A 21301-nucleotide genomic window follows, 5' to 3' on the forward strand; every position below is an offset into this window, starting at 1 on the left:
ATGAGAGGTTGGTGGTAGGCAAGGCCTTCAGGGACACAACAGCAGCACTCCACTTTTAGAGTAACAGCTCCACCACCACAGCAGAAAAGGTGGATCTCGAGAAAGGAGGGTGTCACTCCAAGGAAGAGGGAAATTATCCATTAGAAGGGACTCTTTCCATGGGCAACCAACACTGGGCGACTTCATTAACCCACAAATACAGTGGCCATATTTGTGTTCCAGTCACAACTGGAGGTAACATTTCTAAAAACCCTAAATGAGTGTGCCTTAGAATCAGCACCAGCATATTTGCCCTTCACACTAAGGTCCCAGGATTGCAACAACTAAAACACAATGTTAAAAACCGTTTAAAACACCCTAGAATTACATAAATTAGGTGGGCCTTAGAAACATATACATCTCAGATGTCAAAGACCAGGGTAAAGCTTTCACCAAAAGCTGCATCACTTACTTTTGTAGGGAGGAGATTCCTAAACTTTGGGACTGCCACAGATGTCTTCAGCTGGGCCATGACGCACAAGCTTCTGAGTGCAGTGGAACGACCAAGATCCTCTGCTGATCTTAATAACACCTGAAGGTCTGTAGGGAAGGAGGCAATCTTTCAAAACAGCTGCTCATGGAACCAGAAAGGCAGCAACCCTGGACTTGCTTTTAAGTGGTGCCTAGGTGCAAGATGTAAGTGTTGTTGAACTCACTGGGAACAGTGAGCACAGTACTATCCAGTTCAGCATATATGTAACTAGGCAATGGCCAAGAAAATACAACATGGTCACATTTTACTTCAAAGGAGGAAACTTGCAAAAAATGAGGGGACTGGTAAAAAGGAACTTTCAAGACAAAGTCAAAAGGGTTAAGCCTCTCCAAATTATGGGGGGGGGGGGGTATAAAACCAAGATATTAGAAACATGACTAGAATGCACACCGCAGACCAGGGAAGTTACCATGAAGGCCAAGAGAACACCAACGTGATTAACAACCGAAGTCAAAGAAGCTATTAGATGAGGTAAGAAAAGGCTTCCTTCAGAAAATGGAAGTCTTGTCCAAATAAGAACTAAAAGGAACACAAACTTCAGCAGAAGAAATGCAAACAGACAATAAGAGATACAGAAACAAAGAAATTGAGCACGTTGCTAAAAACACAAGGACCACCAACAAAAAATTATTTAAATACATTAGCAGCAGGAGACCAGCAAAGGAGGCATGTAGATTTTGAACCACAAGGGAGGGTGTGCTAAAAGAAGAAAGGGAGGCTGCAGAGAAGCTAAACGAATTCTTCACATTTGTCGTCATGGTGGAAGATGTAGAGCAGTCCCCCTGTGCTGGAACAAAGTTTCACTTGAGCTTCACATGAGGAACGAATAGTGGTGACTAGTAAGGCGGAATTCTAGGCCTTACTCACAAATCTGGTCTGAATAGCAACCCCTGAAGAGTTCTTAGAGAATTCTGATGTAAAATTGCTGATCTTCTACAAAAATATGCAACTTGTCCCCAAGATCAGTTTCCATACAAAGACTGTAAAGTGGCCAGTGTATCATCAATTATTAAAAAAAAATAGCTTAACATTTCTTACAGGCAAAGTGGTGGAGAGCATTATTAAAGACAGAATTACAAAGCATACAGAAAACAAGCCTTGCTGAAGCAGAACCAGCATGGCTTCTGCAAGGGTAAGCCCTGTTTCACTAACATCTTAAGAGTCCTTTGAGAGTGTCAGGAAGCATATAGATAGAGGTGATCCAACATTTAATCACACTGGAAGGAGAACGTTACAAATGGTGCAAGATGTCAACTGGAAATCTGGTTGTCAAAGAAACACTTTATTTCATTAAGTGTGTTGTAAGACATTTGCCAAACAAGATGGATACAAAGGAAAGTGACATCCAGTCATCTTTAGGTGACCCCCCTTTTAAAATCCCAGTAAAGGAAGGCTTTACCTTCTGTACCATTTGCTATTTCCAAGGAAGACTAGCTACAAATCAAACCCTCACATCATTGCTGGCCCTTGGGTTTAGTCCTGTGAAAGCCCGCCTGCAGTCCTGAAGGGAGCGCCAGCGACCACAGAAGGATGGCAGCAAAAGTCAGCAGAACATCCCACAGGGCAAACTCCCATGCTTCTTCTACTGCAGCACCGCCGCAAATCAAGTGGCGCCCAGGTCAGACTTCCTCAACCTGGCATCTTCCAGGTGTCGCTGGACTGTAACATCAGCCCGACCGCAGTGCCCATGCCAACTGTACTCCCAGTCACATCTAGAGGGCACCAGGATGGGGAAGGCTGCTCTTCCTCTAAGCAATGACCAGAAAGCCTTGGAGATGTTTTGGACTACAACTCACAGCACACTTTGGCTGGGGGGGCTAGAGGGAGTTGCAATCCAAAACAACTGGAGGGCGCCAGTTTGGCAAAGGCCGACACAGCCCACGGCCTCAATGGCAATAAAAGCTCGTCCCAGCAAAGGAAAGGAAGAGGTTAAATTTCTTCCAGCAAGGGACAATTTAAAATGGAAAAGCCAGGGATCTCCTTTTTCAAGGCCAACGTGCTCCTCTTCCCTCCCCAACTCTGCAGCGAATAGATTAGAGCGAAACCAGCCCAAAGTGTCTCTTGACTCTGGGCATGGCCAAATTGTTTGTGCACAAGCTCAGTGTTTGGCATCTTGACCTGCTGCAAAGAACAACTGTTCAGGAAAGACCACTCGCCAGCAGCAAAATCCACACCGCCATTATCCTCTGGGAAAAGAAAAACGAAGTCACTAACCCCCAGGCCTCCTCACCATGAGCTGGAGGCAAAACGCATGCACACTGGGGCCTGGGACTCATCCAGCCAGGAACATTCATGGCGTTGCTGGGGAGTTCATGTCAGGCTACTGAGACACCTTTTCTTCCATCCCTTCAACGAGCATCTTGTGTGTCTTAGATCTGCCTCCATTCACTCATAGCAACGCATCCTCAAAGTGTTAGTTTAAAAAACGCACAACAGCAATGGCAATCCAAGACACCTCCACCGTCCTCTCTGGAGAATGGCAGCCTGACAGGACTGTGGACCAGCAGCTTTCAAAGGGAGCATGAGCCGCCAGAGCGGCAGTGGTGTGTCCTGGATCGGGGAAACCCGTCTCCAAGTGTCGCCAACGTGGAATCTCCTCTCCGCAGCAGCTGGATGGGTGGGGGAAACAAGAAGGCTTTGCCCACCGGACAAGTTGATGCAGGACACGTTCCAACGCTACACAAACTCCGTGAAGTCGTCCACCGAGGAGATGAGGCGCTTCCTCTGTCCCGTTTCGTAGGTGGGAGCCGGGTCCTGAGGAAGGTGGGCAGACGCTTTGGCTGGGGCGGGAGGGTGCATGCTGGGGAAACCAGAAGCCTGGTACTGAGTCTCTTCTCTGATCTGAAAGAAGGGAAAGTAGAGAACGTATTTCAAGTCCTTCAAAAAAACCCAACCCTTTTATTTTCAGTGCTTTCAGAAGTCTTTACAGGGCCTAAGACCATCGTACCTACGGGACTGCCTCTCCTGGTATGCCCCACGGAGGACCTTAAGGTCCATAAATAGCAACACCCTAAATGTCCCAGGCACTAAGGAAGTTAGATTAGCCTCAACCAGAGCCAGGGCTTTTTCAACACTGGCTCCGGCCTGGTGGAACGCTCTGTCTCACGAGACCAGGGCCCTGCAGGATCTGATTTCTTTCCGCAGGGCCTGTAAGACAGAGTTGTTCCGCCTGGCCTTTGGCTTGGAGTCAATTTGATTCTCTCCCCCTCTTTCTTTTTTCCTTTTTCCTCTGTGATGAGGCTGCATTTTAATGTTTTAATGTTGTATTTTAATCTTGTTTTTAAGTTGTATTCATTCAACTTGTTTTTATTATTGGTTGTTAGCCGCCCTGAGCCCGGCCTTGGCTGGGGAGGGCGGGGTATAAATAAAATTTATTATTATTATTATTATTATTATTATTATTATTATTATTATTATTGGGACGCGGGTGGCACTGTGGGTAAAACCTCATTGCCTAGGACTTGCCGATCGTATGGTCGGCGGTTCAAATCCCCGCGGCGGGGTGAGCTCCCGTCGACCGGTCCCAGCTCCTGCCCACCTAGCAGTTCGAAAGCACCCCTAAGTGCAAGTAGATAAATAGGTACCGCTTTATAGCGGGAAGGTAAACGGCGTTTCCGTGTGCTGCGCTGGTGCTGGCTCGCCAGAGCAGCTTCGTCATGCTGGGCACGTGACCCGGAAGTGTCCTCGGATGGTGCCGGCTCACGGCCTCTAGAGCGAGATGAGCACGCAACCCTAGAGTCGGACACGACTGGCCCGTATGGGCAGGGGTACCTTTACCTTTACCTATTATTATTATTATTATTATTATTATTACAAAGAGACCAGCTGGTATTTTCCAAACAACTCCTAGGAAAGCTCAGTTGACAGAGCATGAGAGTCTTAATCTCAGGGTCAGGGGTTTGAGCCCCACGTTGGGCAAAAAGTTTCCTGCATTGCAGGGGGTTAGACTAGATGACCCCTGGGTCCCTTCCAACTCTACAATTCTGTGATTATTACCCCTATATTCGGGATGGGGTGTGTGTGCGTTAAAGTTAGAGGGGAAAGAGTCACATGCCACAAGAAAAAGAAACTTGAGGGAAAACACTAAGAGAGAGCAAAGGCAGTGTTACCCTGTGCCGGAGCCTCTTGATGTGCCGCAGGCGGGCAATCCACTTAGACGGGTACGTGTCTGTGGGGTTGGAGCGGCTGTGATGGACCTGAGAAGCCATCTAAGGGAAACAGTGGGAAACAAAGAGGAAGGTCAACTCAGGCAGGCTGGTTTAAGACGCCATCCAAGTGCAGCAGTCAGTTGTCAACTTGGCGCCCCCTCCAAGCCATTTTGGAAGATGGCTCCCATCAGCCAGCAAGGCTGGAGAGACAGGACCTTTGCCAGCCAGATTCCCTCCAGGCCTTTTGGACTCTCATCAGCCCCGGCTTCCTGCGACTGTGCTGGCTCTGGTCAAGGGGATCTGTAGCCCAAAGCAGCTGGAGGGCAACAGGATGCCAAAGGCTGAGTTGCCAAGTTCAAATGAAAGATGATCTGTTACCAGCTCCCACAAGAGCACTCACGTTGGCGTGCAGAGCCATCTGGCGGGCGACAAAAGCCAAGTTTTTATCGGAAACGATCTTCATCACACTGGTGTCGATAAGCCCTTCCATATCTACAGACCAGAGAGAGAAAGAGAGGGAGACTGCAGCATCCTCAGTCCATAACTGTACAAATTGTATGAATATTATTTGTTTGTGTAGCCGAAGCCATTGCAGGAAACAAAATACATAAAACAGAATAAAATACATCACACAGTTGAAATAATTATTAAAACCAGGCATTCTGTCAGGTAAGAGATTGCGTCCCTGAAGAATTCATCATTTCTACAAACTTGTCTCTTTACACCTTTTTCTCCCTACACCTCTGAAAACGTGGCTTTTAGATGTCCAGGAATAAAAGCCAAAAAATTAAAATTAACATTAAGAATTTTATTTCTGAAATTGTACATCCTGTTTCCTCCCCTGCGCATCCAAGACATAAGCTAAAATCCTTCCCAAGGCTCTGAGATTGCCAGGCCAGTGGAAATCTCTGGAGGTAACACCCTTCACGAACTCTGGTGGTAAAAAGAAGAGAGAGGCCTGGGCCTACCTTTCCTGCACTGCAGAGTGAGCAGGTTACAGTTGTAATCCAGAGGCTTGATGATGACGTGCACAAAGTTGAATTGGCCCTGGAGAGGGAAGAACATTAGGGTGTATGGCGGGGAGAGAGCCAGCGAGGTCCAGGGGCAATGCCCAGGCCTAAGACGTCTCTTACAGGCATGGGAACTCTCTCTTCCCTTGCAGCCACCTTAGTAAGGGTAGGACAAAGCAAGCCTGTCTTGAGTTCCATCAGGCTGAAAGGTTTGGGCCTTAACAGCTTTCATTCCCCTAATCAGCCCAAGTCAGTTTACTGTGAAAAGCTCATTACAGAATACACTTTGCTATTCCTGGAGGAAAACCCTACAGCCTGCAGGCAGAGTTTAGTTTCCAGGTCGAGGGATACTGAGGTTCTCAGATGTTCCCAGTTAAGACTGAGATGTGTAGCGACTGGCAGTTGGGAATGGAAAGGAAGGAGTTTACAAAGTAGAAAGAGTCTGGCCGTCTCGTCCGGTGCCAAACAATGGAGCAGTTTCCTCAGACACAAGCCAAGATCAAGGCTCATGGACGTGAGGGCAAAGGGAAATGCTTGGGGCACACCTGGATCCTCTCAGTTTGGGAACAGGAGACATGGCATTTATCACAGAGCTGTGATTCTTGCAGCAAAACCTTGCTCCTATCCCCCCACATGATCTCCAGGCGGAAAAATCCATCCCAGAACCAAACTGGCCATCTGTCAGGACCAAGCCGCTCAGCAGAGGCACATTTCCTTACCTTGATGGTTCCCAGCTTGAAGTCTTCCCCTGAATTGTTGTAAATGATGGACACAAAGTCGTTCCCCAGATGACGTTTCTTGTCGCAGCGGTATTTGTCCAGGTCTTTGGTGGGCATCAAAGTCGCAATGTGGAAAATGGCTAAGGAGGGAGGGAGGAAGGAAGGCTACATGCAGTTTGGAGTCTCAAGCCACAAGAGGAGGAAACGTTTCATATGCTAGACCAGCCTTCCCCGACCTGGTGATCTCCAGATGTTTTGGATGAGAACTCCCACCAGCCCCAGCCAGGGCAGAAGGGAGCACAGCTGTCCTGATAGAACTGATGGGAGCTGAAATCCCAAAACACCCAGTTGAAGGTCTGTTTAGTGTATGAGCAGCAATGCTGAAAGGAAAATTTAAAAAAAGCCTCAATGGGGCTTACACAGGAGACTTGGGGGGGGGGAGTATTGCCCCCTGGGGCAAACCCATCAACTGCCCTCTCTGCTGCCCTTAAAGGCACCCTCAGGCCCGTTATTCTTCATAGTGGAAGGCATTCAACTTACACACCACACAAACTAGGTTTCAAATTGCATTGGGCCAGTTCTGAGAGAGCCCTCCGCAAAGTGGAAAGCACTATCCCTGAAAGAATAAGGGCACAAAGGCTACCCAGCCTCAACACACAGACACTCCCTCATTCAGGCCTACCTTGCATGATGTCATCGTGCCAGCAGTAGGTAAACAGCCCGTCCTCCCCGCACACATCCAAGCCACCAAGGTAAATCTTGTCTGGCTGGCAGTCTTTCAGCTCAATGAGCGTTCCCAAGCCGGTCAGGAACTCCGTGTACCTGTAGGAGCCGTGCTCGTTGGAAAGGATGGCGAGCTCGTTATTGCTCTGGGGTGGAGACAAAACCACGAGAGCAGCTGTGTGGACAACAGGCTCAAGGGCTCCACATTATTTTACCTAGAGAAAAACCTGGGGCCTTTTTAGGATGTGGAAGGGCCAAAGCCCAGTGGTAGAGCATCTGCTTTGCATGCAGAAGGCTGGCCCAGGTTGAATCCCCCAATGGCAACTCTAGTTAGGGCTGGGAAAGACCCCGACCTGAAACCCTGGAGGGTCCGTATTGGCAATGCTGAGCTAAGCAGACCAAGGGTTTGACTCCACGTAAGGAAGCTTCTTTTGTCCCTCTACAAAATGGATCCTCTGCGAGGCCATTTTACAATGTGGTTCTGGCGGTTCTCTCACTGCAAGAAGTGAGGTTACAGGGAACCAGGCAGAGGGCCTTCTTGGTAGTGGTGCCCTGTGGAATGCCCTCCTGTCGGATGTCAAGGAAATAAACAACTATCTGACTTTGCAGTATTTTTAATCCATCCTTCAGCAAATAGTCTTAGGGCAAAAGATACTAACATGATTAAAGCAGAATACAATAAAACCAAAAATCACATATGCATAAGAATGATTAAAATAACCAACGTCAAATAATTTAATGAAGGAGGCAAGAGGAACATTTCAAACCGAGGGGCTTATAATAATGTTCACCTCCCTCCCAAAGATTTGGGCAAAGTGGTGCATCTTCACCTCCTAACAATTTCAGTGCCTGATGCACCTTAGAGGGGAGGCTATTCCAGAGATGAGGGGGCCGCCACTGAGAAGGCCCTTTTGCATCCAGGGTCCCCCAAACGTCGCAGGCAGCAGAACGGAACAGTTTCCTGAAGGGAACAGCTTATCCCTGAGCACCTTCTGCCAAAAAAAATCCAGGAAGCTGATGCACACGGCCCTTACCTGCCCTTCCCCAACATATAGTACTGCAATCTTGTGGGTATCGTAGGGGGGGATCTGATCCAGCAGCTGAACTGATCTCTCAAACGTCTAAGAATAAAAATATAAATGAGGAAAGCTTTAGAACGGCAAGCATGGTCAAAGCCACCTTGGCATCTTTTATGAAAAGGGAGGAGGGGCTGGCCAGGTATGGGGGTTAGCAAAGGGGTTAGAGGGTACGTGGGGTTGGCAAACAGAGCATGCTCAAACCTACCTAAATGACATGCTCAAACCTACCTCATTTGGCAACAGGAGGGGCTTGTTGGATTCATCACCGAAGAAAGGAGAGTGATACAACTGCAGGAACACAAAGCTAAGGAGAAAACATTAAAATAGATTTAATTCCATTATCTCTAAAGGTTTCGGTCAATCTTAGCATGTAGAACTCTCCACCTCTACAAACAGCAATAGCCAAGTATACAAGTGAGCCCCTCCAAAAGCAACTGGACAAATTCAGACACGATGTGGTGGGATCAGGTGAAAAGGCCCATCAATGCCAGCCTTCTGCTTCAGACACTAGCCAGCCAAACGCTCCCAGGACACTGAGAAGCAGGTTGCTTAATACCTTGCAGTCACTCTCCTCTCTCTGTCCCCGGCTCAGCTTTGACCCGCGAATGGAGTTGTGGCTGGTGGTGTTGGGCACAAGGAAGCTGCTAGTCTCTGCAGCTCTCTTGTGCACTGGAGCCAGGCTCTGATGAGGGAACCCATCATGGGGGTGCCTGGTCACGCCCCCTTAGAAAAACATGCCTGGGGTCATGGCCCCTTAAGCCTCACCTCCCCAACACACTATGCCCCTGAGGGTAGGGGGCACTAGGGTTTTCGTTTATGTGTCCAAGGAGGTGGAAGCCCAAAAATGTTTGAGACGCACTGATCTGGACACCAAATCTGTCTTTGATGTGGTCAGAAAGAAAAATGAAAGAACGCTCCCTTGTCTGATGCAGCCTCTTCACATGCACAATTCACTCACCTTGGGTTGATTCCTGGCACTTTCTCCGCGTTGGAAGCTGTTGCGCGGCCCTTGAAGGGGTCCCTCTCAATCCTCTTGCCCCTCCTCGAGGGCGCTGAATCAGAGATCGTGTACCCTCGGGGGCGGTGGCCGGTTGGAGAGCGTGGAGAAGAGACAGGGGCACTGCATCCCACCCTGGGTGCCCCAAGGGGGCGGTCATCTTCCCCTCTGCCTAGCCAGCTCCCGGCTGCCTCCCCTTCCAAGTGTCCCGACTGAGACTTGGACTTCCCGTCACTGCTCAGCTTCCCCGGCGGATCTTCGCTGCCGGTGTCCTTGAGGACTTCCTGGAGGGTCTGAAGCTCCGGAGAGGAACTGGACTTGCTGAGGGGCTGGGAGGGCTGGAAAGAGAGTGCCTCAAACTCACGGCTGTCTTCCAAGTTCCGGGCTCTTTCGATGGGGATGCCCATGGGGGCCAAATCATCTGGTTTCAGAACTTTCTCTTCTTGACTGGATGTCGACGAGGACTACAAAGCCAGGGGTGGAGGAAGGGGAGAAGGAAGGAGAAGAGGTGGTCACTGAAAGATAACTTGAGAGAAGATGACCCTTGACAGCAACCCATCTGGCCAAGCAGGCACTGGGAAGCTGGACCTTTTCTGCAGGAGTCAAGTTACAAGAAAGGAGATTCCAGCTAAACATCAGGAAGTGTTCTGACAGCAAGAGCTGTTTGAAATTGGAATGGTCTCCCTCGGGAGGTTGTGGACTCTCCTTCTTTGGAGGTTTTCAAGCAGAGGTTGGATGGCCACCTGCCATGGATGCTTCGGCTGAGATTCCTGCATGTCATGGGGTTGGACCAGATGATCCCATGAAGTATGTGGAGAAGAATGCACCCTGGGTAGAGGAGAGGGGATGACCACCCTCAACCCTGTTTCCATTTCCCAAGCAGCCCAGTAAAAAAAGGAAGACAGAGGGAGGTTTGGCAACTGAAGGCCACCAGCTGCCAAGCTCTAATACAGAAATACCTTGGGCCCTCCAGGTAAGAAAGATGATGATAGATGAATCATAATACACTAAAGTTTATTATTAGATTTGTGAGGTCCATGCCTTTACACAAAATACCATAAAACATTATTAAAAGATGAACAATAAAATTATAAAAATAAGCTAAAATTCATGCCATGCTGTCCCAGCAAGGAAACTACCCAAAAAACCTCGCCATTCAGGAAAGAAGATACAGCAACAGGTTAGGAGAGCAATGGGAGGAACCTCACCATTTCCTCCAGGAACCATACCCTAGTTTTCATAGCCTTCACCACAAAGACCGCTACCACGTGAGAAATCCGTGGATCAGCGTCCACCAGTAAAAACTTTACTTGGTCCTCAGAGTTAGCTATTGATTTGGGAATAGTTTGTAACATAGCATCCCTGAAGGCCGAATAGATGGGACAATACAACATGTAATGTGTGAGATCCTCTTTGGTTCTCATATAACAAGGACATATACGCTGCTCTACTGGGATTTTTGCATATCTGCCTGACAAATAAGCCGTAGGAATGGTTTGAAAACGGGCCATGGTGAAAGCTCTCCGAAGGGTGGGATTGGTGATATTCGCCAAATAATTGGCGCAGGTTTTGACTGTTTTCAGTCGGGGAAACCAGTGGGAGGACCCTGGGTTCTGTATTTTTGTGATATCTAACAGAGTGTCTCTCTCCAGGATCCATTCCTGAACTTTGTCCGGGCTCCACAGTTTGAGAATATTAAACTCCGGTAGGGTGTATAGGCCCTCCAGGTATTGCTGAACTACAACTCCCATCATCCTTGGACACTGGCTGATGGGGCTGATGGGAGTTTAGCAACACAGAAGGGCCCAAGGTTCCCCATACCTGCTCTAATCACAGGATTGCAACCAACATGCTGTTCTGCTCATGGAAGGGCTGTGGGCTCAGTGGCAGAGCATCTACATTGCCTGCAAAAGGTCCCAGGTTCAAGCGTCAGTGGCATCTCTAGGGAGGGCTGCAAGGACCTAGTCTGAAACCTTGAAGAGCTGCTGCCAGTCAGTGTAGACAATACCAAGCTAGATGGACCAATGGTCTGACTTGGTATAAGGCATCTTCCTATGTTACTGTGCAAAAGCCTTCCCCTCTGGAGCATTGGGGGCGGGGGAATAGGAGAGAGGATAAGAGGAAGTCCTGCTGTGCAAACGGAATTCCACTTGTACAGCAATGGATATAACCCCAAAGTCTCTCAGCTATAAGCTGCTGCTGATAATGATCATGAAGAGAAGCATCAAAATTTCCCTGAAAGCTCGACTGCAGCCTCAGCCAAAGCCTCTTCATGCTTTGGGCTACAGCCCATCAGTCCAAGCCAGCCCATACATGTGTTTTAAAGTTCTGTCAACATGTGTGTCTATATTCTTTTATGTAAACCGCATAGATTTTTCTGTGAATTTGGTCCAATAAACAAGGAAATGAACACCGCTTGGAGGAGACCCTGTTGGGTCAAGAATGTTGCATATGAATCTGAAACTCTTAAGCTCAGGGTCCTCAGTTCAAGCCCCACATTAGGCAAAAAGGTTTTTGCATTGTAGCGGGTTGGACTAGATGACCACCGGGATCCCTTCCAACTCTGTGATTCAGGGAAACTACACTCCTCTTTGACAATAACAGCTAAACCTACACCCCATGCATGTGTGCACACTCACTCACAAAAGGCATACTTATCTGAAGAAAGTTCAAGAATGTCTCATTATGTTCTCCTTGACAGGTTTAACTCAAGATCAAGCAAGGGAGCTTACTGACCCGACTATACGTCCCGGGGCATTTGACCACCTTCTCCTCGCTTAGGCCTTGCTCCGGACACACAGCTTCAAAGTCTTCAATCTCTTGAGATTCCAGGCGAGACTCTGCATCTTTTAAATCCGTCTCCGGTGGGCTTCCTTCTTCCAGAACCACGGCAGATTCTGACAAGAAATAAATAGAGGCCAATTGCACATGCAGAGATTGTTTTCCCCCGCACACACACCCAAAAAACAAACTTAAAAAATACATAGTTTTCGGCACACAAATGAAATTAACAAAACCAGCAAGAAAAGACAAGACCACCACTGCAGCAGCTTGGGGGGGGATATTGATTGCAGCTTGCAAGATAAAAAAAAGTTATTTCAAAGCAGAAATTCAAGAGTTAGCTGTAAACACACACAAAACACACACACCCCTCAAACAAACGTGCTGATCTGCTAAACTGTCCAAGCCAGAAGACCCCTGCCCAGTTTCCTCTAATGCTTCAGAGTGAAATGGCTGCCGTTTTTTAACCAATGTTTTTAAGATTCGTTCAAAGCGAGGTTCATTCAAAGTGAGAGGCACCTGCCTGATCCTGTGGACATTTTAACAGCATCTCTTCAAACACAGCAATCAATGGTGACCTGCAGCAATGCCACATCAGAATTTTACTTGAGTGGTTGTTTTTTTTAAGCGAGGGTTGGATAATGTTCTGTACATTGCACGAAAACAGCATTGATTAGCTTTGTGCTTCTGCTTCTGTTCACCGTAGAACCAAAAGGATTTCTAGACTGCAGCTTTTGCTAACCTGGTACCCTCCAGATGTGTGGTGTACTGGTTAGAATGTTGAGACTTTGACTGAAGACATCAAGGTTCAAATCCCCACTCAGCCATGAAGCTCCCTGGGTGACCTTGGGCCAGTCATCATCTCTTAGCCTAACCTACCTCACAGGGTTGTTGTGAGAATGAAATGGGGTAGAGGAGAACCATGTACACCACTTTGAGATCCTTGGAAGATAAAGGTAATATATAAATGTAACTGTTGATGTTGCTGCTGCTGCTTCAGGCTACAGCTCCCATCAGCCCCAGCGAGCTTGGCTATCCTGGCTGGGGCTGTTAGGCGTTAATAATCCCAAAACATCTGAGGAGCACAAGACTGGCAAAGGCTAAAGTCTAGATTGCAGCCTTCGCGTGAGTAGGCAACAGAAAGACAGACCCCCTGAAAGATTTCTTAACCTCCTTGCCTTAATTCAGATAGAATTTTGATTGATAGACTTATTATCTGTGGCTGGGTTGCAGGGTCAACACACAAAAGAGTTAGGAGGTGGAAATGGAAGACTCAAAACTGAACAAAAGGCAGGGGTAGAGAAACATTGGCAGTTTCAGTTTTTCCTGTTTCTAAGCTGCACCCGAATTGCAACTTTCCTTCTTTCTGTGTTCTATAGCAGAGATAGCCAATGTGGTCCACTCCAGATGTTAGAATGCAACTAATAATAATAATAATAATAATAATAATAATAATAATAATATTTCACCAGCAGGTCCCAGCGTGGGTCACAACAATTTAAAATCTGAAACAGTTAAAACAGATCACAACCACAGGAATAGGATGGGCCCTGTAAACAAACATCTCAGGTGCCAAAGGCCAGGATAAAGGTATAATAACCCCCAGCTGTTGGTGACGTTGGCTGGGGCTGGTAGGAGATGGAAGTCCAACACCATTTGATGGGCAACCACATTGGGCAGCCCTGCCCTACAGTTTGGTGGCCTGCCTATAAAGAGCTTCCCCACCCACCCCAAAACCAAGGCATTATGGAGCTTTCATGGACCAACCGAGGCCATGTCTGGCTTGGACTTGTTTATGCCCACTGGAATTTCCATCCCTGGAGTGCAATGAGATCAGGGACAGACATAAAACATGGAAGGAGTGGATGGAAGCACGAGGAAAGGCAGCCTCTATGAATCACAGTGCTTGTTTCTTTTTATGTCAATCCTTGCTCCCCCTCCCTCCTCCTTCTTGCTTTTCTTTTTATTATTATTATTTTTAATAAACCTCCTTTAAAGATATGCAAGTATACCTGCCCAGGAAATGCTCCTGTGCAACTTTTCTTGAGAACTGGTCAGGTACATGGAAGAGAAAGAGGCCACTGTGAAGGGAAAACCAAGGGAGGAATGACATCAAAAAGGAAGGAGAGGAAGAGAGAGAGGAAGAGACTCTATGGAGAAAATAAATAAATAAAATTAAAGCACCGAGTTTTAACACATAATCAGAAAGAGAGTCAGCTTCAACAAAATACATGGGAGAAAATAACAGGGTAGGGAAGTGTGAGAGCACTTAGAAGAGGTGTAGCCAAGGCTGAGCCTTTGGGGGCTGAGGACCCCTGCAACATAGCTTGGGATGATGGTGATGATTTTAATTTATTAACCAGCCATTTTAGACCAGAATACTCATCAGCCATGGTGGCTGGGAATGATGGGAGTTATAGTCCCAAACATCTGGTGGGCACCATATTGCCAAAGGCTGTGTTACAGGGAGAGTTTCCTCCTCCTACCCCTGCCCCAAACGAGGATGGAGCCATCCAACATGGTGCAATGCAGCAGATGGTCCTCCTTCGCAATTCTCAATGAAAAGAGCAAGAACTTCAAAAGGGCTTGCAGAGAACTTGACAGTGGACTTTGCCCTGCATTATTATTTTTATTCAGACAAATATTTATATACCGCTAATTCATAAAACAAAAACCAGAGCAACGTACAGCAAATGCACATAAAACCGTGTGTGTGTTAAAATAAGAAATCAGCTAACTATTGTGGAAAGATGTATTCTTAACTGCCCAAATAAGGCCTGGCAAAATGGGGAAGTTTTCAGCAGGTGTTTAAAGGCTGGAACAGTCTCCACAGGCACAATACTGGGTCAATGGCACGAAAGGTTCAGTTCCTTGTCAAATGAGCTTCCCCAGCTTGGGAAATGGCCAGTGATGCTCCTGCATTGATCTCAGTGATTGAGCTGGGTTGGAAGGGATCAGGAGGTCCCTGAGGCACCCTGGAACCAAGTTGTTCTGGGCTTTGTAAATCAGTCAATGAGAGAAGGGAGGGAGAAACATCCAGATACCCACACTGAATACTGGACAATGGAATGGTTAAGAAGAGGCGGCTTATGCAAGTAGGTATGGTTCAGGAAGTCAGGAAAAGGAGATATGAGATTAGTCACTTATCCCCCAAACCCTCCCTTTCCCTAAACTAAAACACAACCCAAAGAGGTGGGGAAAGCACCAGCACTTCCATCACTACAGCGGTTCAGCCTTAAAGCACCAGGAAAAAGAAAAGCTCCCAGCTCCCAGGTTCTTGCATCTTAAAATTTCCTGGTAAATGGGCATCTGAACACTACTACTTTTTTTTTTTTTTACACCGCACTTTAGATGCTGTCAATTACACTTGAATTTAAACTGGTCTGTGACCGAAATAATAAATTCACCTGAATTTAGAGTTGTCTCCAACTAAGTCCTACTCAGAGTAGACCCCCTGAAATGAATTTACCAACAGGAGTCATGGCCATTGATTCCAATGTTTAATGCCAGGAGACATGCATGTTCTCTGTTCTTGAGATCTGTCCTGCACAGGTGTAAAATTTGGGAGAGCAGTTTTCCCCAACCTGATGCCTTCCAGGTTGGCCAAGAGTGTGTGGTACAGTGCACAATATTTAGAATCTGGGCATTAACTATATTTCCATCTAAAAACAGAAACAAACCCACCAGCAGCCTCATTTACTGTCATCGGGGCTATTCAGATTAGCTAGAAAGTGAGTGGGTAGCAACAGGTTAAATCTCAGAAACGGGGGGGGGGGGGCTGGAAGGTGAGTAGGCGGGACACTGTTCGTGTGGGCGGGGTTGCAGCAGAGCTGTGCGCAATGCTGCAATTCCAAAGGAGAGTGGAAAAGATGTGGGATATGCAGCTGCCTGCAGGATAAAAAGAAACAAGATTCTAGTCCCTGTGGTTGTGTAAATATTGTGCTTGTGGGGGCAATGGCTGAAGTCAGAGCAACTGCAGGAAACATTCCCAGTTTTATCAGGGCTCTTGCGCAGATCTGTGCCTTTCTCCCCATGATGAGCAGAAACAAAATTACGCACACAAAAAGATCACAGAAAAAATTATGCAAAAAGAAAAAGAAAACCATGCATACTAATTTGCATAATTTAGCCAGGTTACAGAATCTGAGCTACTCTGACACAGAACATTGGTGTTTGAAATAAACACAGACCTGAGCAGTAAGGGAATTCTCCAACCCCCCTTCTTGCTGCAGACCATTGTTTCAGAACAAGGGAGCTTTAACAGAGAAGTCCTCCACCCAGTCTGCCCTGACAACTTCTGGAAGGAGACCTAGACTCATGAGTGAAGCATGCATTGATCAAAACACTCTTTGGCTCAGGCTGGCTCAGCAGAAGCACAGATTCTGCTGTGTTTAGTGGAATGAGCAGTGTGCTTCTTTCTATGACTGAATTATACACACATAAGTAAAATGGATTATTCAGAGTTGTATCCAACTGTTATTCAGAACAGACCCATTGAAATTTACAAATCTTTAGTCTAGGTTTGCCATATTTCAAGAAGTAAAAATCCAGACACAAAAGGCTTTTTTAGGGAAAGCTGCTGAGCTTTTTTTGGGGGGTGGGGATCCAGGAGAATCCAGATGTATGGCAACCCGACTTTAGTCATGCCGATGAATTTCAATAGGTCTAATCCACATAGGGATAACATTGGATACAACCCTAAGGATTTATGTTCCTATTCTGCATTTCTTCAGCAAGACCACATTCACAGCATGCATTAAAAGAAATGTAATACCACTTTTTAAAAAGTCATTCCCTCAAAGAATCCTCTGGCTTCCGTCACGGTGTTCCATTGTGCCAGAAGCGGTTTAGTCATTCTGGCCACAAGACTCGGAAAGCTGTGGACAAACACCGTCTCCCACGGCCTGAAAGCGAGATGACTGCCGCACCCCATAGTTGCCTTTGACTGGACTTAACCATCCAGGGCAGGGGTCTGCAACCCACGGCTCCGGAGCCGCATGTGGCTCTTTTACACCTTTGCCGCGGCTCCGGGGCGGATACTAGCGAGGGGAGGAGGCGCATTGTCGCGCCCCGACACTCCCCACTGTGGCGGGCGCTGTACTGGCTGTGACGTTGCATGGGGGCAGTGCGTGCGTTAGTCACGCACCGTCCCGACGTCACCTTCCCGGTTTTGCGGCTCCCAGTTGTTTTTTCTTCGGAAGCGGGTCCAAGTGGCTCTTTTTGTCTTAAAGGTTGCAGACCCCTGATCCAGGGGGTCCTTTACCTTACCCCATACTGCTTTCCATGAATGGTGTGAATGTGGCTCAAGTGGTCCAAGGCAGCATAATTTATTCAAGAAGCATGATCTAACTTCTATGGAATTATCCCTAATTGATTAAGGCAGCTTTCCCGAACCTGGAGCAATCCAACTGTTTTGGACTACACTTCCCATCAGCCCCTGCTAGCCCCACACATGGCCTGCTGTAACAGTGGCTGGGCTTCAGGCTAGATTAAAGACTTCCTTTTAGGAAGGTGAATCGTGTGCGCCTCCTGTTCTCCTAAAGCAGAGTGGCTCTGCCATGAAGCACTTTGGCTGGGAATGACTAGCTATTGTCTCATCCTCGCACCCTCTCTCCTGGGCCAGCCACTGAGCTGCCTCACCTGTGTTTGAGCGCTGCAGAAAGTACGGCTTGGCAGTCCCCGTTGGCAAGGTGGAGGAAGGGACCGAGAGGGACTTGTACAGGGTGGGGTCGCGGTGCTCCTTGAAGCGCTCGGCCGCCATGAGAGCATTGGAGAGCTCCTGCAGGGGCATGCTGTTGATATCCGAGGAAAACGGGCTCAGGGAGTTCTCCAGGCTCATCAGCCAGCTCGTGTTACCTGGAGTGGTGGGAAGGTGAAGATGCAGAACAAAGCAGAACATGCCACTGAGAAGCCATCCTTTGCACAGCTTTGCCTGGAGCGGGGGGAATCTTCCCCATTAAAAATAAAATAAAATCCCATCCCTGTTAATGACCCCAGTCTTGTTTCCCTCTTTCGTAAATGTCCTGCAGGGGATTCAGGGTCTCATTCCAGGTTGAACACATCTCAAACATCCAGCACTGGCCTCCTAGGTGAATGGAGAGCTCTGCCTAGAAGACACTGGGGCTGTGCACCAGATTCAAATACAGTGGTACCTTGGGTTAAGTACTTAATTCGTTCCGGAGGTCTGTTCTTAATCTGAAACTGTTCTTAACCTGAAGCACCACTTTAGCTAATGGGGCCGCCTGCTGCTGCTGCACCGCCGGAGCACGATTTCTGTTCTCATCCTGAAGCAAAGTTCTTAACCTGAGGTACTATTTCTGGGTTAGTGGAGTCTGTAACCTGAAGCGTATGTAACCTGAAGTGTATGTAACATGAGGTACCACTGTAATGCCTGGACCCAAACTGGGCTGACCCAGGCTTTGCCCCAATGAGGCCAAGAGAGCTCCGGATCGCCTGGGGCTGAGGGGAGGCAGGCAGCATCTGCAGGATCTGCTTCACCCAGCCTGCAGGAAAGGTGCTGGTGATTCCAGCAGGATTGACCTTTCCACTGATCAACATGTTCCCTTCCCAACAGCATGTTTAAAACCTTAATTAAATGCTAGGGCTGACCGCCCCCACCCCAAATCAATTCAGGCCCCTGGTCCAGGTTGGTCCCAGACTGTCCAGAGTCAGATCAGGGCTGATTCAGAGTCCCAGACTGGATTGAGGGTGCCATGCACAGCCCTAAAAGAATCACATAAAAACACAAGAAGCTGCCTTTTGCCAGGTCAGCCTGTGGGCCCCTCCTGCTCTGTGCTGTGGCTTTTCTGTCACTTGCTTCTGATCAGGGAATGCTGGGGATGAAACCTGGAGCCGTTTGCATGCCTGGCACGTACTCTACCACTGAACTCCAGCCCCAGCCCCTCGTGCCACACTTCCCTGCAGCTACATATAGAGCAGGGGGGAAACAGATAGCAATGGGCAAGTTGCTTTTCACAGGACTTTGTGCACCGTTAACTGAGCTTCATGTTGGGGAATACCTGGTAAGTTTTCACGGAACGCTGGAGGTCCCCTACACCAAAGCCACAAGGCATGATAAGTGCTCTCTCCAAGCGCTAATTGCTTTTTAGCATTACAACAAAACACTTCGCACCAGGCTGATGGAACATCATTGCTTGTCCATGTCACAACATAAACAAGGGGCTGCAACTAGGACACATTCCTGAAAAACTCCTATAATAACACACAGTGTTACATCATTCCTATGATTCTAGGATAAGGCACTGATTAAGCCGCGGGTGGTGCTGTGGGTTAAACCACAGAGCCTAGGACTTGCTGATCAGAAGGTCGGCGGTTTGAATCCCCGTTATGGGGTGAGCTCCCGTTGCTCGGTCCCTGCTCCTGCCAACCTAGCAGTTTGAAAGCACGTCAAAGTGCAAGTAGATAAATAGGTACTGCTCCGGCGGGAAGGTAAACTGCGTTTCTGTGCGCTGCTCTGGTTTGCCAGAAGCAGCTTAGTCATGCTGGCCACATGACCCGGAAACTGTACACCGGCTCCCTTGGGAAATGAAGCTAGATGAGCGCCACCACCCCAGAGTCGGCCACGACTGGACCTAATGGTCATGGGTCCCTTTACCTAAGCCCTTTACACTCAGCAACATGGAAACATGTGCACCAACACATGCCATATTTGTGAAGGCATACATTTCACCTGGCCTACCTGTCGGTCTCCGCACCAGTATCTCCGCCCAGCCTTGTGTTAGCAGGGGGACGTACGCAGCCAAGTTGGCCTTTTCCTTCTGTAGAGGCCCAGGAACAGCCTTTTCCGCTCGAGCAGCAGTAGGAGCAGGAGAGCTCTGAAATCCTTGAGGCATCGGGGTGGCTGGGAAATGGGAGGTGGAGGTGTCTAATGCCCCAACCCGCAAGGCATGGCCACCTGGATGGCAAAAGGGCATTCGGAGGAAGCAGAGAGGTTAGGAGGATTTTGCAGAAGGGCTGCATATTGGTTCAAAGACAATACAAAAAACATAGGCAGCTATTGAGAAGAAACGGAGTTGAACTGTGTGTGCTTAGGAATATAAGAAGCGCCTGCTGGATGAGGCCAGTGGCCCATCTAGTGCAGCCTCCTGTACTCACAGTGCCCAAACAAAAGCCTACAAGGCAGATATGAACACAAGAGCGCCCTCCCCTCCTGGGGCTTCCAGTGACTGTTAATCCCACTCTAGGGCTGTATTGATCTAGTATTGATCTAGCAGTGCAAAGATCCTCTGCCTGGGGGATCCTCTCATATCCAAAGCTATTATTATCAGGGCAAGCAATCACCAGTGTGAATCAGAAGGCAGAGACAGACCCTAAAGTAGTTCAGGTGATGTCTTTTATTGGGCAAAGCGGGGGGGGGGGAATCGTCTGCACACCTGTGAATTCTCCTTAACACTTGTTCGACAGGCAGCTGTATGGAGATTGTGGTGGGCTCCACTGAGGTCAGAATCCGTCTCCTGCTGGGTAGAGGCTAAACTAAGATGCACCTCTCCCAAACCAGTTTCTATTGACTAAGCACTGAGAACCTAAGAAGAGCCGGCTGAGTCACGCCCATGGCCCAGCATCGCGTTCTCACAGTGGCCAACCAGATTCCCGTGGGAAACCTGCAAGCAGGATTCAAGCACAAGAAAATGACATCAAGCCCCTGGTCCATTAGCCCCCAAGTAACCAGGCCAAGCCTGGGCCACTGTCTAGCAAACAAGGAAAAGAGGAATTCAGAGAAGCCCCAGAAACTGGAAACATGTAGGTAGGACTTAGAAGTTGCTTATAAGGACAGAACTCCAGTTATTCTAAGAGGGAGAACTGCTGGGCCGAACAGTCACAATAAGCCAAACTTTGCTAACCGGGTGCCCTTCAGATGTTTGGGACTACGACTCCCATCAGCCCCTCCCCCAGTCAGCACCATTTTAGAATGCAACTCCTACCACCATTTTAGAAAACAACTCCTACCAGCTCCAGCCTGCAAGTGCTGGATAATCAGCTGAAGGCTATGGATGCATTTACCAGGGATCAGCAGGTCAATATTCCATGGCACCTTTTTCTATATTGCTGCACACCGCTCTGGCATACAGTGTGTGAATTGGGGGCATATGCATATCCTTCAGAGCACCATCAATTTAGCTTCTACAATCAGGAAGCCAACCAGCTGCCACTGAAATATTGGCGCATTATCCCTCGAGGAATCACAAGTGAGGAAAATGTATCTGCTGCTTGCTGGCTTCCCACTGGTGCATCTGGCTGGCCACTGTGAGAACAGGATGCTGGGATAGATGGGCCCCTTTGGACCTGATTCAA

General features: G+C 48.1%; 1 protein-coding gene across 9 annotated transcripts in view; it reads right to left on the bottom strand.

The window, feature by feature from the left end:
• Positions 1-1793: 1793 nt before the first annotated feature.
• TSC2 (TSC complex subunit 2) overlaps positions 1794-21301 on the bottom strand; it is a 46937-nt gene continuing 27429 nt past the window's right edge. For 6 of the 9 annotated variants that reach the window (XM_083584733.1, XM_083584730.1, XM_083584729.1 and 3 more), the window contains 13 exons: positions 19689-19904; positions 17630-17845; positions 14002-14070; positions 11945-12105; positions 9170-9672; positions 8440-8515; positions 8167-8253; positions 7092-7278; positions 6410-6549; positions 5649-5727; positions 5081-5172; positions 4642-4740; positions 1794-3373 (listed from right to left, as the gene is read on the bottom strand). In XM_083584733.1, coding sequence (XP_083440859.1) covers positions 3209-3373; positions 4642-4740; positions 5081-5172; positions 5649-5727; positions 6410-6549; positions 7092-7278; positions 8167-8253; positions 8440-8515; positions 9170-9672; positions 11945-12105; positions 14002-14070; positions 17630-17845; positions 19689-19904 — 2090 coding nt within the window. In that variant the 3' untranslated portion in view covers positions 1794-3208. The remainder of the gene's footprint in view (positions 3374-4641; positions 4741-5080; positions 5173-5648; positions 5728-6409; positions 6550-7091; positions 7279-8166; positions 8254-8439; positions 8516-9169; positions 9673-11944; positions 12106-14001; positions 14071-17629; positions 17846-19688; positions 19905-21301) is intronic. The other 3 variants (XM_083584734.1, XM_083584732.1, XM_083584731.1) reach the window with 1 other exon arrangement.

The sequence above is a fragment of the Podarcis filfolensis genome (assembly GCF_964270895.1).
Source record: "Podarcis filfolensis genome assembly, chromosome: 14".
In the NCBI taxonomy this organism is placed as follows: domain Eukaryota; kingdom Metazoa; phylum Chordata; class Lepidosauria; order Squamata; family Lacertidae; genus Podarcis; species Podarcis filfolensis.